At 38.9% G+C, this 13,633-nt stretch overlaps 2 protein-coding genes across 3 annotated transcripts; both read left to right on the top strand.

The window, feature by feature from the left end:
- The first annotated feature begins 92 nt into the window (after nucleotides 1-92).
- prdm11 (PR domain containing 11) lies at nucleotides 93-10,697 on the top strand. 2 transcript variants are annotated; one of them, XM_057330157.1, is made up of 8 exons: nucleotides 93-291; nucleotides 1,327-1,447; nucleotides 1,761-1,837; nucleotides 1,996-2,255; nucleotides 2,333-2,400; nucleotides 2,615-2,802; nucleotides 3,830-4,357; nucleotides 4,672-10,697. In XM_057330157.1, the coding sequence occupies exons 2-8, from the start codon at nucleotides 1,383-1,385 to the stop codon at nucleotides 6,819-6,821; spliced, it is 3,336 nt and encodes a 1,111-aa protein (XP_057186140.1). In that variant the 5' UTR covers nucleotides 93-291; nucleotides 1,327-1,382; the 3' UTR covers nucleotides 6,822-10,697. The 2 variants fall into 2 exon arrangements, with proteins under 2 accessions (XP_057186140.1, XP_057186142.1); XM_057330159.1 differs by lacking the exon at nucleotides 3,830-4,357.
- A 1,017-nt stretch (nucleotides 10,698-11,714) lies between these two features.
- cd59 (CD59 molecule (CD59 blood group)) lies at nucleotides 11,715-13,624 on the top strand. Its single transcript, XM_057330191.1, has 4 exons — nucleotides 11,715-11,847; nucleotides 12,206-12,280; nucleotides 12,364-12,504; nucleotides 13,098-13,624. Exons 2-4 carry the CDS (start codon nucleotides 12,226-12,228, stop codon nucleotides 13,301-13,303), a joined length of 402 nt encoding a protein of 133 aa, XP_057186174.1. The 5' UTR covers nucleotides 11,715-11,847; nucleotides 12,206-12,225; the 3' UTR covers nucleotides 13,304-13,624.
- The last annotated feature ends 9 nt before the right edge of the window (nucleotides 13,625-13,633 follow it).

Here is a 13,633-nt window from a genome sequence, read left to right as displayed (position 1 = left end):
CGCAATCAAACTTTCCCTTTCCTGAATTTTTGTGCCCGCTCTGCACAAACGCCTCTTTCTTCCGTTTTCCATGTCATTTCCTGCAATAAAAAGATGGTGGTCACAGCAGAGAGAAGCAGCTGACTGCGTTACAAACATTTGGAGATGATAAACTTTGCATCGCCCCGGACTACTGAAACCCCCGCGCGCCGCTGCGTCACCGCCGCGTTTCTCAAAGCGGCCGACTACGAGACACGCTGTTGAAGAAGACCACCAGAGACCCCCCGACGCACTGCGTATGTTCTACAGACGGTGAGTTTTACTCACTAGCCACTGTGGCCAATGAAAATGGCTCCCGAAAGCGTTAGGCAAATTGCCAGTTGCCTTGCAAAAGACAAACACGGGTAGAACGCGCAAAGCGCATGGACATTGCTGTTACCGCGGTTTGATGTCCAGTGCAACTTTTTGCGAACAATGTTGAAACGAACGTAACTTTGACAGTTTTGTCTTTTGAGTGTTCTATTGCTCTGTTTTACTGCGCTCTTCTCCGTCCAAAGCTCGGGTAGTTTTTGAGCGACAACTGCGCGGACCAATTAGAGCGCCGCGCTCTCTGACGGGGTGCACCAATCAGTGCACATCTCTCTCTGACAGGATTTTTTTGGAAGTTGGGATTTGGATCGGAAACGTCAGCAAATTTTGGCAGCGGGTTCGGGGTTACTTTCGGTCATTTCCAGGGTTTACTGGGCGCGCTGCACCTGCACGTGTTTGTCTCCGGCGAACTAAACTTAACTTTGAAAAACATTATACAAATGCAAAGATAGTTGAAGGACGCCATAACGTCATCATGTTGCTTTTAAGTCAATAAGTTGCTGAAAATTCATATTTATGCACTTTATAGTAACCACAGTTCTGCGGCAGAGAAGATGTGGTGCTAGTTGTGTGCGCGTGCGTGCGTGCGTTATAGGCTACTTTGTATTTTGGCGTGTGTGTATGTTATACTTTTATATTTCGGCTTTTAAACATTTATGACTTTTTTTAAGTCATTAAAGTTCTTCAAAGAAATACATTTTAAACAATATAATCAATTTTACAATTTTTGAGAAATATTCCCTTGAGTAAATTTGACAACTAACCCCGGTCTTTATTATATGTGTCGAATGAAAAGTTTGCTCAAGCAAACAGTATGTTTACCAAATGTGTTGTTCATGTCTTAATACGTAAAGTGTCAATATTCTGCAGCCCAAGTAAATGTATACAAAGTATATCACCAACACACAGTTTCTTATGTTCCTTTTGTTCTGGTAAATGTTTAGTATTTTAACTGGGTTTGTAACGATTTTATTCTAGCTTTATGATGTTGGAGTGAAACGGGGCGCATTAAAGTCTTTCTCTCCTGCCACACCATGGCGAATTCTTCCACAGTTCCAGCACAGCCACCCATGGACTTCGAGGCTGACTGCAACTCCAGGTCAGCAACACAAAATGTGAACCCTAGAAAATATGTAAAGGTGAAGTGTGCCATTGCCTTTAGATAAATTATTCTTTTGAGTCATAATTTTTCAATGAATCGGCTGAAATGGTCACAAAATTGGTTGGTTCATCATCAATGTTTGAAAAGCCCCAGTGTTTACTTTTGCATGGAAATCTTTAAAAGGCTTAATTACGGTCATGTTCATATTCACTTGGGATTGGAAAGTGCATTAAAAAATAAACAATACAAACTCCACTTTTGAAGTGCAGGGGTTGAGTTTAAAAGTTTTGCATTGTTTTTTTCGCCCCAGTGCTCTAAATGACAAGTCTTCTGAGAAGCCCAAGAAAAGATTCAAAGTTGGCCGTGAACATTGTGCCAACTTTTGGTGTAAGTACCATTTTCTTGATTGTAACAGAAGTGTAGATCAATGATAATAATATGTATAAATTGTAATAAATGTGAAGTATATTTCTAGAACTATTAACATTTTTCAACTGAAACATGGTATATTGTTTTAATCATTATTACTTTTTAATGTTGTACAGTCTGTGAGGAATGCAGGAAGTATTTCAAAGAGCAGTGCCCTACCCATGGGCCCCCTGTTTTTGTGCCTGACACCCCTGTGGAATTTGGGGTGCCCAACCGGGCAGCTCTCACTGTACCATCGGGCACGGAGGTCCTCAGAAATAGAGATAAGGTGGATGTTTGCTGTGTTGATGAAAACATACCAAAGGGGGCGCTGTTTGGTCCTTATCAAGGCCAACTGATAGACTTGGATAAACCTTCTGGACCATATTCTTGGATGGTGAGTTGCCTGTGTTTCAACACCTTAATTCGCATGAATTTTTATAAATTCAATGTAACAGTGTTCATTTATTATAGATCGTTGATGAGGACAACAAATACAGATTTATTGATGGAAGTGATGAAACTACAGCTAACTGGATGAGGTAATACAATGCTACTGAGATGAAGATTTTTTTTGTGTTACTGTAAACAAGTTGTGTGCAAAACCATATTATTATTGTAAAATAACAATTAATGACAAAAGTTATTTTTTAAACTAAATAAAAATAAAGAAATTAAAGAAAAACAAATTAACAGGTTGTGATAATTGCACAATGATATTAAAGCATGATGTTCATGGTTAATTTTATCTCTCAGGTTTGTTCGGATTTCCTCTGATGAAAGTGAGAAGAACCTGAGTGCGTTTCAGCATGGTGAGCACATCTACTTCCAGGTGTGTCGGAAACTGAAGGTGGGCGAGAAGCTGTGCGTGTGGTACAACAACGAATACATGAGAAGACTGCAGAGTGTGTCACGGGACAGCATTGACCGCAACCTGGACACAGGTGAGACACCTCTTGCTGATTGAAAAAAATCCAACACCAATTTTTCAAATGATGCCAGCATATAATCAAAATGATCAACTAAAACAGTCTTTTAGTCGCTTTTAGTCACAATATTCACAACCATATTTTAATTGACAAGTAGCAAAGTATGGATCCTTAACAGGTTTCAATGGTTACGGTATATGGTGCTCTTAAAAATAGACAAGATTTCTGTTGCGTTGGAAATGCAAATAAACAGATTATTTTAAAAACAATACTATAAGCATGAAAAAGAGTGGCTGTATAGTGACTATTGTCATGACTATTAGATGTTATAGTCCCTGACATGTAAACAATAATAGAATATTCTTCTATGGATGATAAACACAGTAGCCAGGTAATATTGTGTTTGTGTTTAAGCGCGAATAAAATGCTGTATAGAGGGCATGCATTGAGGTCACTTTCCCGTCGGGACACGTTCCCTTGAGTGGTAAAATACTCAGCAAAATGGCTGCTTTCAATAGGAGAAACTGAGACTAAAATACTCAATTATCTGCTGAAATTAAAAGCAGTTGGACTCGACGGTGATCTTTACGACTTACAAAGGAACCAGGTGTCCTTGGAGACTGACATGTTGCGCGGAATTGCGTTTCCTGATATTGTGAGCAGCCATTTTGTTTTGCCACTCAAGGGAGCGTGTTTTGGCGCGTTCACGTGGGAAAGTGATGTCACGTGCATACCCTCTATTGACAGATTAGTTTACAGGACCAGAATTATCTGTTTAATAACAGTCATTTATTTAGTATCTTCAAACCTTTAAAAATATTTCTCATTACAATCCGCTCGTGATTAGAAATTTCAATTTGAGCATTTTGATGAACAAAAAAATACCCAGAAGAAGTTTTCCAGAACGGCTGTGTTTTCAAAGGTACGTGAAATGGAATCCTTTTTGTGTTCTTGACCTGCGTAATACTTTCCCAAAAAACATATTAAAAACAACTATATTGCGTGTATGTCCCTTGTTCATATGATCACTGTTGTATTGCAGGTGTAAAATCAGAAGACCAACATCCAGACGAGCCTAAAGGTCCAGTGCTGAGATCTGCTCTTCACGGGCGAAGGACTCTCAGTAAGCATATAACCGATGAGGGAGAAAACCAGCCCCAGGCCAAGAAAAAGAAGATCGACCTCATTTTCAAAGATGTCGTGGAAGCATCTCTGGAGGCTAATCAAATTCAGAACAACCTCCTCAGCAGCACCTTGTCTCTTCCGAGATCACGAACAAACGTGTGCCAGGTTCTCATCCAGCCTGATGCAGACTGCAAAGAGTCTGTCCTCGCCTCTGGATTGGTTTCCATGGAACACCACAAGGGTAGCTTTGATGCAAAATGTATTAAAACAGAAGATACAGAAGAAGAGGTGTCTGTGCCCGGCGAAGGGCCTTCAACATCTTTCTGCCCAAACTGTGTGAAGCTAAAAAGACGAATCCGTGAGCTGGAGGCCGAATTGCTTCGTCTGAGAGGACCGGTGCAGGGTGAAGCTCCATCTGAGCCCCTACCCAGTGAAGATCTCAAAGGTAGGTTTATACCTGGATGAGAAACCCGTCTATGGAAGAGAGACTTGTACCTCATACTGTATGTTTGGTTGAAATGTTTGGCTTTGGCAGGCAGTACTAAATGCTAAAACTCTTTTGCTGTTTGATGTCTTTTCCTGTTGATCATGTGAGTTCCACATTTGTTGAGATGTTTGAAATGGAAATGGAAATTAAAACATTTATTAAAATCATAATGCGTGTTTTATTTTTGAAATCTGCTTCTGTGGTGTAATCTTTAAAAAAAACATGTAATCTTATTGTGGATTCAAATTCATTTCATCCTCTGTTTTTTGTAGTAGAAGCCATGACACCCATGGTCATGGAAGACGAAGACCAGGATGTCGATTCGGCAGATGAATCTATTTCCGCCGACCTCATGGTGGCCACGGACGAGTCTTTGAAGCTTTCGGCAGGCTCAGGTCGACGGATCCGCCGCTTCAAACAGGAGTGGCTAAAAAAGTTCTGGTTTCTCCGTTATTCACCTACGCTGAACGAAATGTGGTGCCACGTCTGCCGACAGTACACCGTCCAATCCTCCCGCACCTCTGCTTTCATCATCGGCTCCAAGCAGTTCAAGATCCACACCATTAAACTGCACAGCCAAAGCAATCTGCACAAGAAGTGTCTGCAGCTTTACAAGCTACGCATGCACCCGGAGAAGACCGAAGAGATGTGTCGTAACATGATGATGCTATTTAACGCCGCCTATCATTTGGCTTTGGAAGGAAGGCCTTTTTCTGATCTGCGACCTTTGGCGGAGCTCCTAAAGAAGTGTGAGCTGAAAGTGGTGGATCAGTACATGAACGAGAACGACTGTCAGATTCTCATCCAACACATCGCTCGAGCATTCAAGGAAGATTTGGCGGAGAAGATCCGCCTTTCGCCGTTTCTAAGCATTATCATGGACGGGCATAATGATGATCTTCTGGTTGACACGGTTGCTGTTTATGTTCAGTTCACAACCACCGATGGGCTTCCCGCCACTGAGTTCCTCTCCTTGCAAAGACTTTGCGGAGGCAACGTGGAAGGCTATCTCCAGGCGGTGGATTGCGCCTTCGGTGGGCTCGGTCTGAGACTGCAGGACATGCTTGTGGTTGGTTTGGGAATCGATGGCTCCAACATCTCCTCTAGTCTAAGGGCAAATCTTTACATAGCCGCACGAAAGACAATCCCGTGGGTGTTGTGTCTGCCTGTGATGATCCATCGTCCTCAATTGGAGGTACTGGATGCCATTAGTGGGAAGGAGTTGTCGTGCTTGGAAGATTTGGAGAACAACTTAAAGCAGCTGCTTAGCTTCTATCGGTATTCGCCGCGTATGATGGCTGAGCTGAGGTCAACCGCGCCAACTCTGTCAGAAGAAACGGAGTTTCTCGGGGATATAAGAGGCATTCGATGGATCATAGGGGAGCCTAATGTTCTCAATGCCCTTATTAAGGATTACCTGGAGGTGGTTGCTCATTTGAAGAGCATAAGCAACCAGACCCAAAGGGGTGATGCTTCTGCGATTGCCTTGTCTCTACTACAGTTCCTGTTGGACTATCAGTCTGTGAAGCTCATTTATTTTCTGTTGGACGTCATTGCTGTATTTTCACGGCTGGCTTTCGTCTTCCAGGGCGACTATCTGTTGGTCTCACAGGTAGATGCCAAAATCGAGGATGCCATTCATGAGATCGGTCAGTTGGTGGACTCCCCGGGCGAGTACCTTCAAGAGTTCGAGGACAACTTTCGGGAAAGTTTCAACGGCGTGGACCTCAAGAACCTACGCGTTGCGGAGTCCAAGTTCCAGTCCATTCGAGAGAAGATCTGCCAGAGGAGTCAAGGCATCCTCGCCCAGCGATTTGATCCGCATAGTCGTACGGTCGTACAAGCTTGTAAGGTCCTCGACCTGGCCACGTGGCCCCTCAACAGGGACGACCTGGGTGCGTATGGAGAGGATGAGATTCTTGTCATTTTTGACCACCTGGAGAGCGTTCCCTCATCCAGCCGTGAGCTCTCGCAAGAACGAGCGGATGCCAGAGGAAGCCTCGTGGTTGAATGGAGAGACCTGAAAGCCAATTATTGTAGCGTGAATGGATTTAAAGAGATAATAAGCCACATCTTCAAGTACAAGCAACGTTTTCCTCTGCTTAATCACATCTTGCAGGTCGTCAGGGTCTTGCCAACATCGACGGTATGTTGCGATAAAGGAAGGGGGTGTTTACAGAAAATGCACAGAAATTGTCGTTCCAGACTGACTGTGGATCAGACGAACGATCTGCTCACCTTAGCCATCAACGGTCCCCCCATCGGGAGCTTTGACGGAAAGCGAGCGCTGGACAGCTGGTTTGAAGAGAAATCCGGGAAAAGCTACTCGCTCTCGGCAGAGGTGCTGAGCAGAATGTCCACCACCGAACAAAAGTCTGTGTTGCACAATATGGATATGAATGCAGAGTTTTATCCGGATTGATTGGAGACGATTGCTCAGCCATAAGAATTCCAAAAAGCAATCTAATTGGAAAATGGCTGATTGGGACTGTAATGTGATTGGCCAAGTACTTTGACATTGGCTCTGCTGCTAAAATGGCCTGGTTCAGTGTTTGCTGAGAGAAGGTAGGAATACCTTGCAGGTCACAGGCACATGAAATACTTTAAAATGTTCACATATGTAGGTTGCGAGGTGTTGACATGGTTGATGTTTTTGTTCCAAAGAGGAAATGGCTTATTTTCTAGTGGTAAATGTTTGACTGAGTGTTTCTTAAAACAACTTTTCATCATTTCATCAGGCATGAGTCACTTTCACACATTACATTTTAAATTGAGGTAAAATAGTGGTAACCGTTTTTTGTACCACATGTGCTATTTACCCAGGCAATGTTTTTATTTCAGTAGTGCTAATATACATACATTAGCATCGCATTGCCATTAAAACTCTGTGATGTAATTAGCTTGAAATAACATTGTGTTGTCAGTCACATGTCCTCCAAACAGATCAGTCTGTGTAACGACACGTCTGTTGCCAAGTCTTCTGTTTTTATCAATGTATACTACTTAGAAACTTTTTTGTTATTCTATCTGCAATATAATTAAAGCAATCGGTCTGTGTTAGTCTGTTGACTGTGTATGGGAATTATCTACAAAAAGCACTTCATTTATTTAGCATGTTCTGTTTGTTGGGAATAGTTTTTTGGAATGGAAATAGCCACTATTTTGCCATGCAGTATATCCCTACTTCTACCATGTAGCGGACATTCTTTATATATTTTTATTTTATTTCAAGTTAACCATTATTCTTAAGATTCCGTGTAAATCCTGATTAGAAAATATGTGGATGTGCCATATGTGTTTATGCATCTGGGCACCTATTATGTGCCATTTACACCCAATATAAACAGATCTATAAGTTTCAAATATATAAATATGCAAGGTTTTAAATGCTTACAGCTATTTTAAAAAAGCTTTTTGTATTTCATGTGGGTGTTTGTTTTGTTTTATGTACACTCACTGGTGTACATCCTTGGCCCCTAACCCTGTGCTGATTATGTAAGGGATAATCCACAGCTAGCCGTGCGTTAAAGGGTTTTAATGCACGACGTGGAGGCTAAGAACCACCCGACGCGAAACAGATTAAAATCCTTTAACGCACGGCTAGCTGTGGATTATCCCATTTATACCATGGTCATTTGCCAAGTTAAATCTTATATTGATGTTTACAGTGAAATTTTAGATCAAACAGGTGAAAATTACAGTGATTTTGTCAGTTAAATTTCAAATGTAAACAAACTTACTGGAGCTACCTGTGCGTTAAAGGGTTTTAATGCACACCTTCCAGCCAATCAGAATCGAGTATTCAAAAAGACCATGGTATAATTATGATTAAACATAGAGAAACCATGGCAGATTTAGTTTATAGACTGGGAAGATTATAGAAATGTCTTGATTGTAGGAATCACAGTATAACATAAGAAACCTGTTCATTATTGATTCACGTCAGTCCGAAAACATTGTGCTTGACTTAGAGAAGTCAGCAGCTAAAAGTAGAGTTGCTTTTGATTCAGAGTCACATAAGAACAAAGCTTTTGGATTTTTGATTGTCTTATTTCATGCTTTACACTTTTGAAGTATGTTTTTTTTATACATTTCATGTCTTTTGGCCAACTTCTTGCGTTATCTTGCCTTGCCACTAAATTCCATTGATTGTACCTGTGCAATATATATTTACTCTTGCATTGTGTTTTATTAAATGCAAATACATCAAATACTTATTGATAATGTTCCTTAATGCAAAACTGTGGAGTTCGAGTGGATCATGATAGAGCATGTTTTTACAAAATGCTTATGGACTCCCCACTTTTTCGTCTCGGTCTGTTGTTCCATTTCATTCAGTAGTTGTTTTGCACAATGCTGCATTTGTTTGGTTTCTGTTATATTGTGAAACCTTATTATCCTCACTATAATGTGTTGTAATCTTTTGTATATCGACAACAAATCACCTGATTGAGAATCAGAAAGAGAATACATGCAGTATGTGAATAGAATTCATTGTTCTCACTGTCTGTCAAATCTAAAAGAGGCGTCAGATGCAGTCAAGTTACATTAACTCTTACTGTCCACACGCATAGTTTGCACTGAAATACATTTAGTATGCTAAACATGAGAGACAATGTTTTACAAATTTCTGCTCCTTATAATTTAGCATGTGTTTGAACAGACGGGTGTTTATAGAAACAGTATGCCTGTACCATTTCAATAAAACCATTTTTATCATGTTTTAATTACGGCTGTCAAACGATTAATCGTGATTAATCGCATCCAGAATAAAAGGTTGTGCTTACATAATATATGCCGGTGTTCTGTGCATATTAATTTTGTATTTATAAACACATACACACAAATGCATATATTTAAGAAAAATATAAAATATAACAATTAATAAACTTGTATTTACAATTTCAATTATTGGTAAATATAAATTGATACATTTAAAATTTCCTAAATATATACTGTAGACAAGTATGTGTATGTTTTGTCTTTATAAATACAAAATTAATATGCACAGTACACAGATATATATTATGTAAACACAAACCTTTATTCTGGATGCGATTCATCGCGATTAATCGTTTGACAGCCCTAGTTTTAATCAATGAACATTTCATAAGCAGAAATTGTGAAAACTATACACTAGTGTTTAAAAGTGGATCACTTGTGCCCCAGTGAATAATGGCCTAGCGTTTGTATTAAAGGGACAGTTTACCCAAAAATGAAAATTCTGTCATTTACTCACCCTCAGGTTGTTCCAAACCAAATTTCTTTGTTTTGCTGAACACAAAGTAAGATATTTGGAAAAATGTCAGTAACCAAACAGATCTCATGCCCCATTTACTGCCATAGTAGGGAAAATAAATACTATGGGAGACAACAGAGGATGAGATCTGTTTGGTTACTGACATTCTTCCAAATGTATTTCTCTGTGTTCATCAGAGCAAAGACATTTATACAGGTTTGGAACAACCTGAGGGTGGGTACGTTTTTGGGCGAACTGTTCCTTTAAGAGTAGCTAATATACAGCGTACAAGCTGCCAAAATTCAGATATTTTTATCTGATAGCTTCTGTGCCAGATGCTTTTGAATGCTTTTTGTTTTCTTTTTCATTTTTAAGAATGGAATCGTAAGGTGGGGAAACATGTATAGTTTGTGGATGAGTGCTAAAATACTTTTATTTTTCTTCTGTTACAAATGTGGATTTCTTATGTTGTATTTGGACCTTCAGAGTCTCCTTTGTTGTTTTTCTTTTAATGGTGAATGTTCTCATAAAATGAGCCAAATTGAAGTCTGTTTCACAAGAGCTTTAATGACTCTCTCTTTTATCCAACATTATATGTACCACGTATGAGTCGATATTCATTTTTGTTACCTTTTCATGTAATCACAATAATGTACTTTGTCATTTGAATTATTACGGCATGCTATTTTAAATGTATTATGAAAATGTATTATTGATGACCTTTTTGCATTAGGGAGAGACTTGGTATGGCCTAAGTAATAAAGACTTTAGTAGTTTATTTTCAAAGGAATGTGTAAATGGTTCTATATTGTTATTCGGTATCTTTTCGCAAAAAGAGAAAAATTCCATTAACGTTGAATGCTTCATTTTACACATCATACACATTTGGCCTATCTTCCTGAAAACACAACACTGGAAACTCAAGAATATGAAGTACATGTGAATTTCAATAAATGTACACTAAAGGAATGTGGACATGTATTAGAAACCCATTTTAAATGACAGCATATGGAATCTATATTCAACAAATAAAGCTTTAATAAAGTTTTTATTACATGATTTTCAGTGTCATTGTGTTTTTTAATGATGAATTTTGTCCAAAAAAATCTCATTGATGCACATTTTCCCAATTTGGATTTGAGCGTATTGTCTGTTGACCCAGACACATGCACGCATTATTTGAAGTTCTGCGCAGAAAGCCACAGACCAAACAAAGATCAAGTGGTCTTTGTTGTTTGTCTGACCACTGCTTCATTGTTTATTCGTGCCTGTAGCTTTAAACACAGTCCCATGCCTGATGTCCGGGAGATAGCCAATCATCACGCTGTTCCCTGGATGTTAGCATTCTGACATGTGATGGATGATTTTATGTTCCCTCTGTTTATGTGGAGGAAAATCAACAACATGAGTATTTGTGTGGGGTGCCGTGCAAACATCGCCGCTTCTGTCCACACTACTGTCCTTCAAATACCAATAAATTCGTTCACTTAACCGTGATTGTTCCGCTGTCTTCAGACACAGATTCATAATTGTATGGTGTGGCCTTTCAAATTCAGCCTGAAATAAGGGGGGCATTCAGATTGAGCGCTTCCATGACTGCAGAAAAGCTCTGGGAAATGTGACACAGGCCTTATTGTGGCCACCAGCTGCAATGCTGGACAACTAGCAGAAGAGATTGGGTTTTATTTCTGGTGACCAATCGTCACAATTGTACTGACAGAGAAGACAATTAGATTAAACTTATGTTCGGTCAAAATTTAGTCAAGGTGTTTTGTGATGAGTTTATTGCTTAATACAGTCTTTGTGGAAGTAAATTCCAATTTTGGTTATTGAGACTTTTTTTGTGAGACATTTTGGCACCAAGTGAATGCAATGCACTGATTTTTTAAATATATCTAAACAAATCCTGTATAAATTAATACAATGTTGTTTATTCTTTAGAAACGCACATCACATTTACAGTCGAATTTGTTTCTATTGAGAAGGGCAGTTTTCTAAGAAAGAGCGATAATAAGCCTTAATTATCTTGCGAAGTACCGTCACACTTTTGGGATCCGTTCAGTCTTGGCCACCATCAATGACATCATTCATGTAGGGCAAGGGTGAGGTTGGGCGAGAGCTGAGCTGGGAAGAGGTGGCACGAGGAATGCTTTTGGATTGCTGCAACGCAGAGCTTGAATCTTCGTGATATCCAAACATTTTAAGCACAGTAAGTGATATTTAATATCTTGTTTTATTATAACTTTTATAGGTTTGGAAACAAACATGATTATGTGCAAAGGCTATTTGCAATTATTTTGCATGTATTTTCATTTTTGTTGTTTAATTCTTTAAATAATTCATTCTCATTCTTTCAAGCCTGTACGATTTCTCAGAATAAAGTCATCTGCTGTTTTTCTGTAATTTATAAAAGTATTAGAAACAACTTCTGTCAATGTAGTTATATATAAATATCCATGCCCCATATGTAAATATTTACTTAATAGGTTTTTAAAAATGTTCCCAGTTCTTATATGAAAGTGCAGAAAAACAGTGAGTCATTTTAATGGTTTATTTTAACGTCTTAGGTCTGGAAGGTTTTCTCATAATGAAGTTCTTTGTTGGGCTGTTTCTGTTGGTCTGTTGCGTGACTCTTAGTTTAGGTGAGTTTGAGGCATATCTTTATTATTCTGAAGTTTGTCGTCTGTTTTTTGTTCATGTCTTCAATGCTTTTAATTTGACACAGGCGTGAAACATTATGGGATGAGATTGTCCTCTGCAGGTTCAGCTCTCAAATGCTATAAGTGTGAGGATTACACCGGGGCCCGATGCTCGACACAGCAAACGTGCTCGTATGAGGACGCATGTTTATATCTCCATGAGAAAGGTTAGTATGGTTATATGATAGTACTAATGGTTTTAGTATGCAGTGCTAGGTGTCCATATGAGGCTGTATTTGCTTTGTTTTAAATTATGTTGGTATTTGGTAGAGTTTGTTTACAAATAGGGTTATATTGTACTTGATGCAAAGTCGTTTCCAGCTGTTTACCATTAAAACGATTCTAAAATGTTTTGGCCCTTATTCAAGTAGAATTTGATGGTGTTTGATTGGTTTTCATCTGCCAGATAACATCCCACCAACAAAGACCAAACATTTTGAGCCATAGAGAAATTTTATTATGGTTTCTGTTGTTTTATTTATTTATTTAATTGATTTATATACTTCACATTTTTATTTGATTTATTTACTATTTTTTCTATACTAAAATATCAAATAGTGCTTGAAAGGTCAGAAAAAAATGAACAAAATGATATGATTATATTACATTACATCACATAACACTACATCATAATCTAAAAATAGTGCATTAAAATAAACTAAGAGAATTTGTAACCAAACTGACTTGTAATTCCAATGGCCTTACGTACTAACTGATAAATGCATATCAAATAATTTCGCATGTGTTTTTCGTCTTTCAGGTGGAAAAACCATTCGCAGGTGCATTCGTTACACCGACTGCGATAACTCTCGTCTGTCGCAGAAGTTCCCGTCGATATCACAATACACATACAGATGCTGTAACACTGAGCTGTGTAACGGCGCTCCAGTGACGGCGGCGCGTGCGTCGATCATGCCGCTGCTGGCGGCGCTCACCGGCCTCTGGTGCTTCTGCTTTACTGCATGAGTTATGATGCTGTGTGCTCGGAAGCTCTCGTAACACTTATAGATATCTACAGTCATCGATATTTAGTGAACATTTTGTTTTAACTAACGGCTTGAATTTCGTTTTAAACACGTTTATTGTACTACTAATTTGTTTATTTTATCTGTATTGTTGTCTGTGTCGTGTTTTATTACATTTTATTTATCTTTCTTTTTGGATCACCTTGGCTGGTGTTATAAAGAACGCGTTAAGAATACTCGATTGTTTCCTAAATATGAATTTGTATGAGGTAGGCCTATACTTTTACATCAAAAATATAACTATTTAAAAAAAACTTTTGTGTCTTTTTTG

The sequence above is a fragment of the Triplophysa rosa genome, linkage group LG3 (assembly GCF_024868665.1).
Source record: "Triplophysa rosa linkage group LG3, Trosa_1v2, whole genome shotgun sequence".
NCBI classification, from domain to species: domain Eukaryota; kingdom Metazoa; phylum Chordata; class Actinopteri; order Cypriniformes; family Nemacheilidae; genus Triplophysa; species Triplophysa rosa.
The sequence above is the reverse complement of the archived record's forward strand: the minus strand, read 5'-3'. Positions and strand labels throughout refer to the sequence as shown.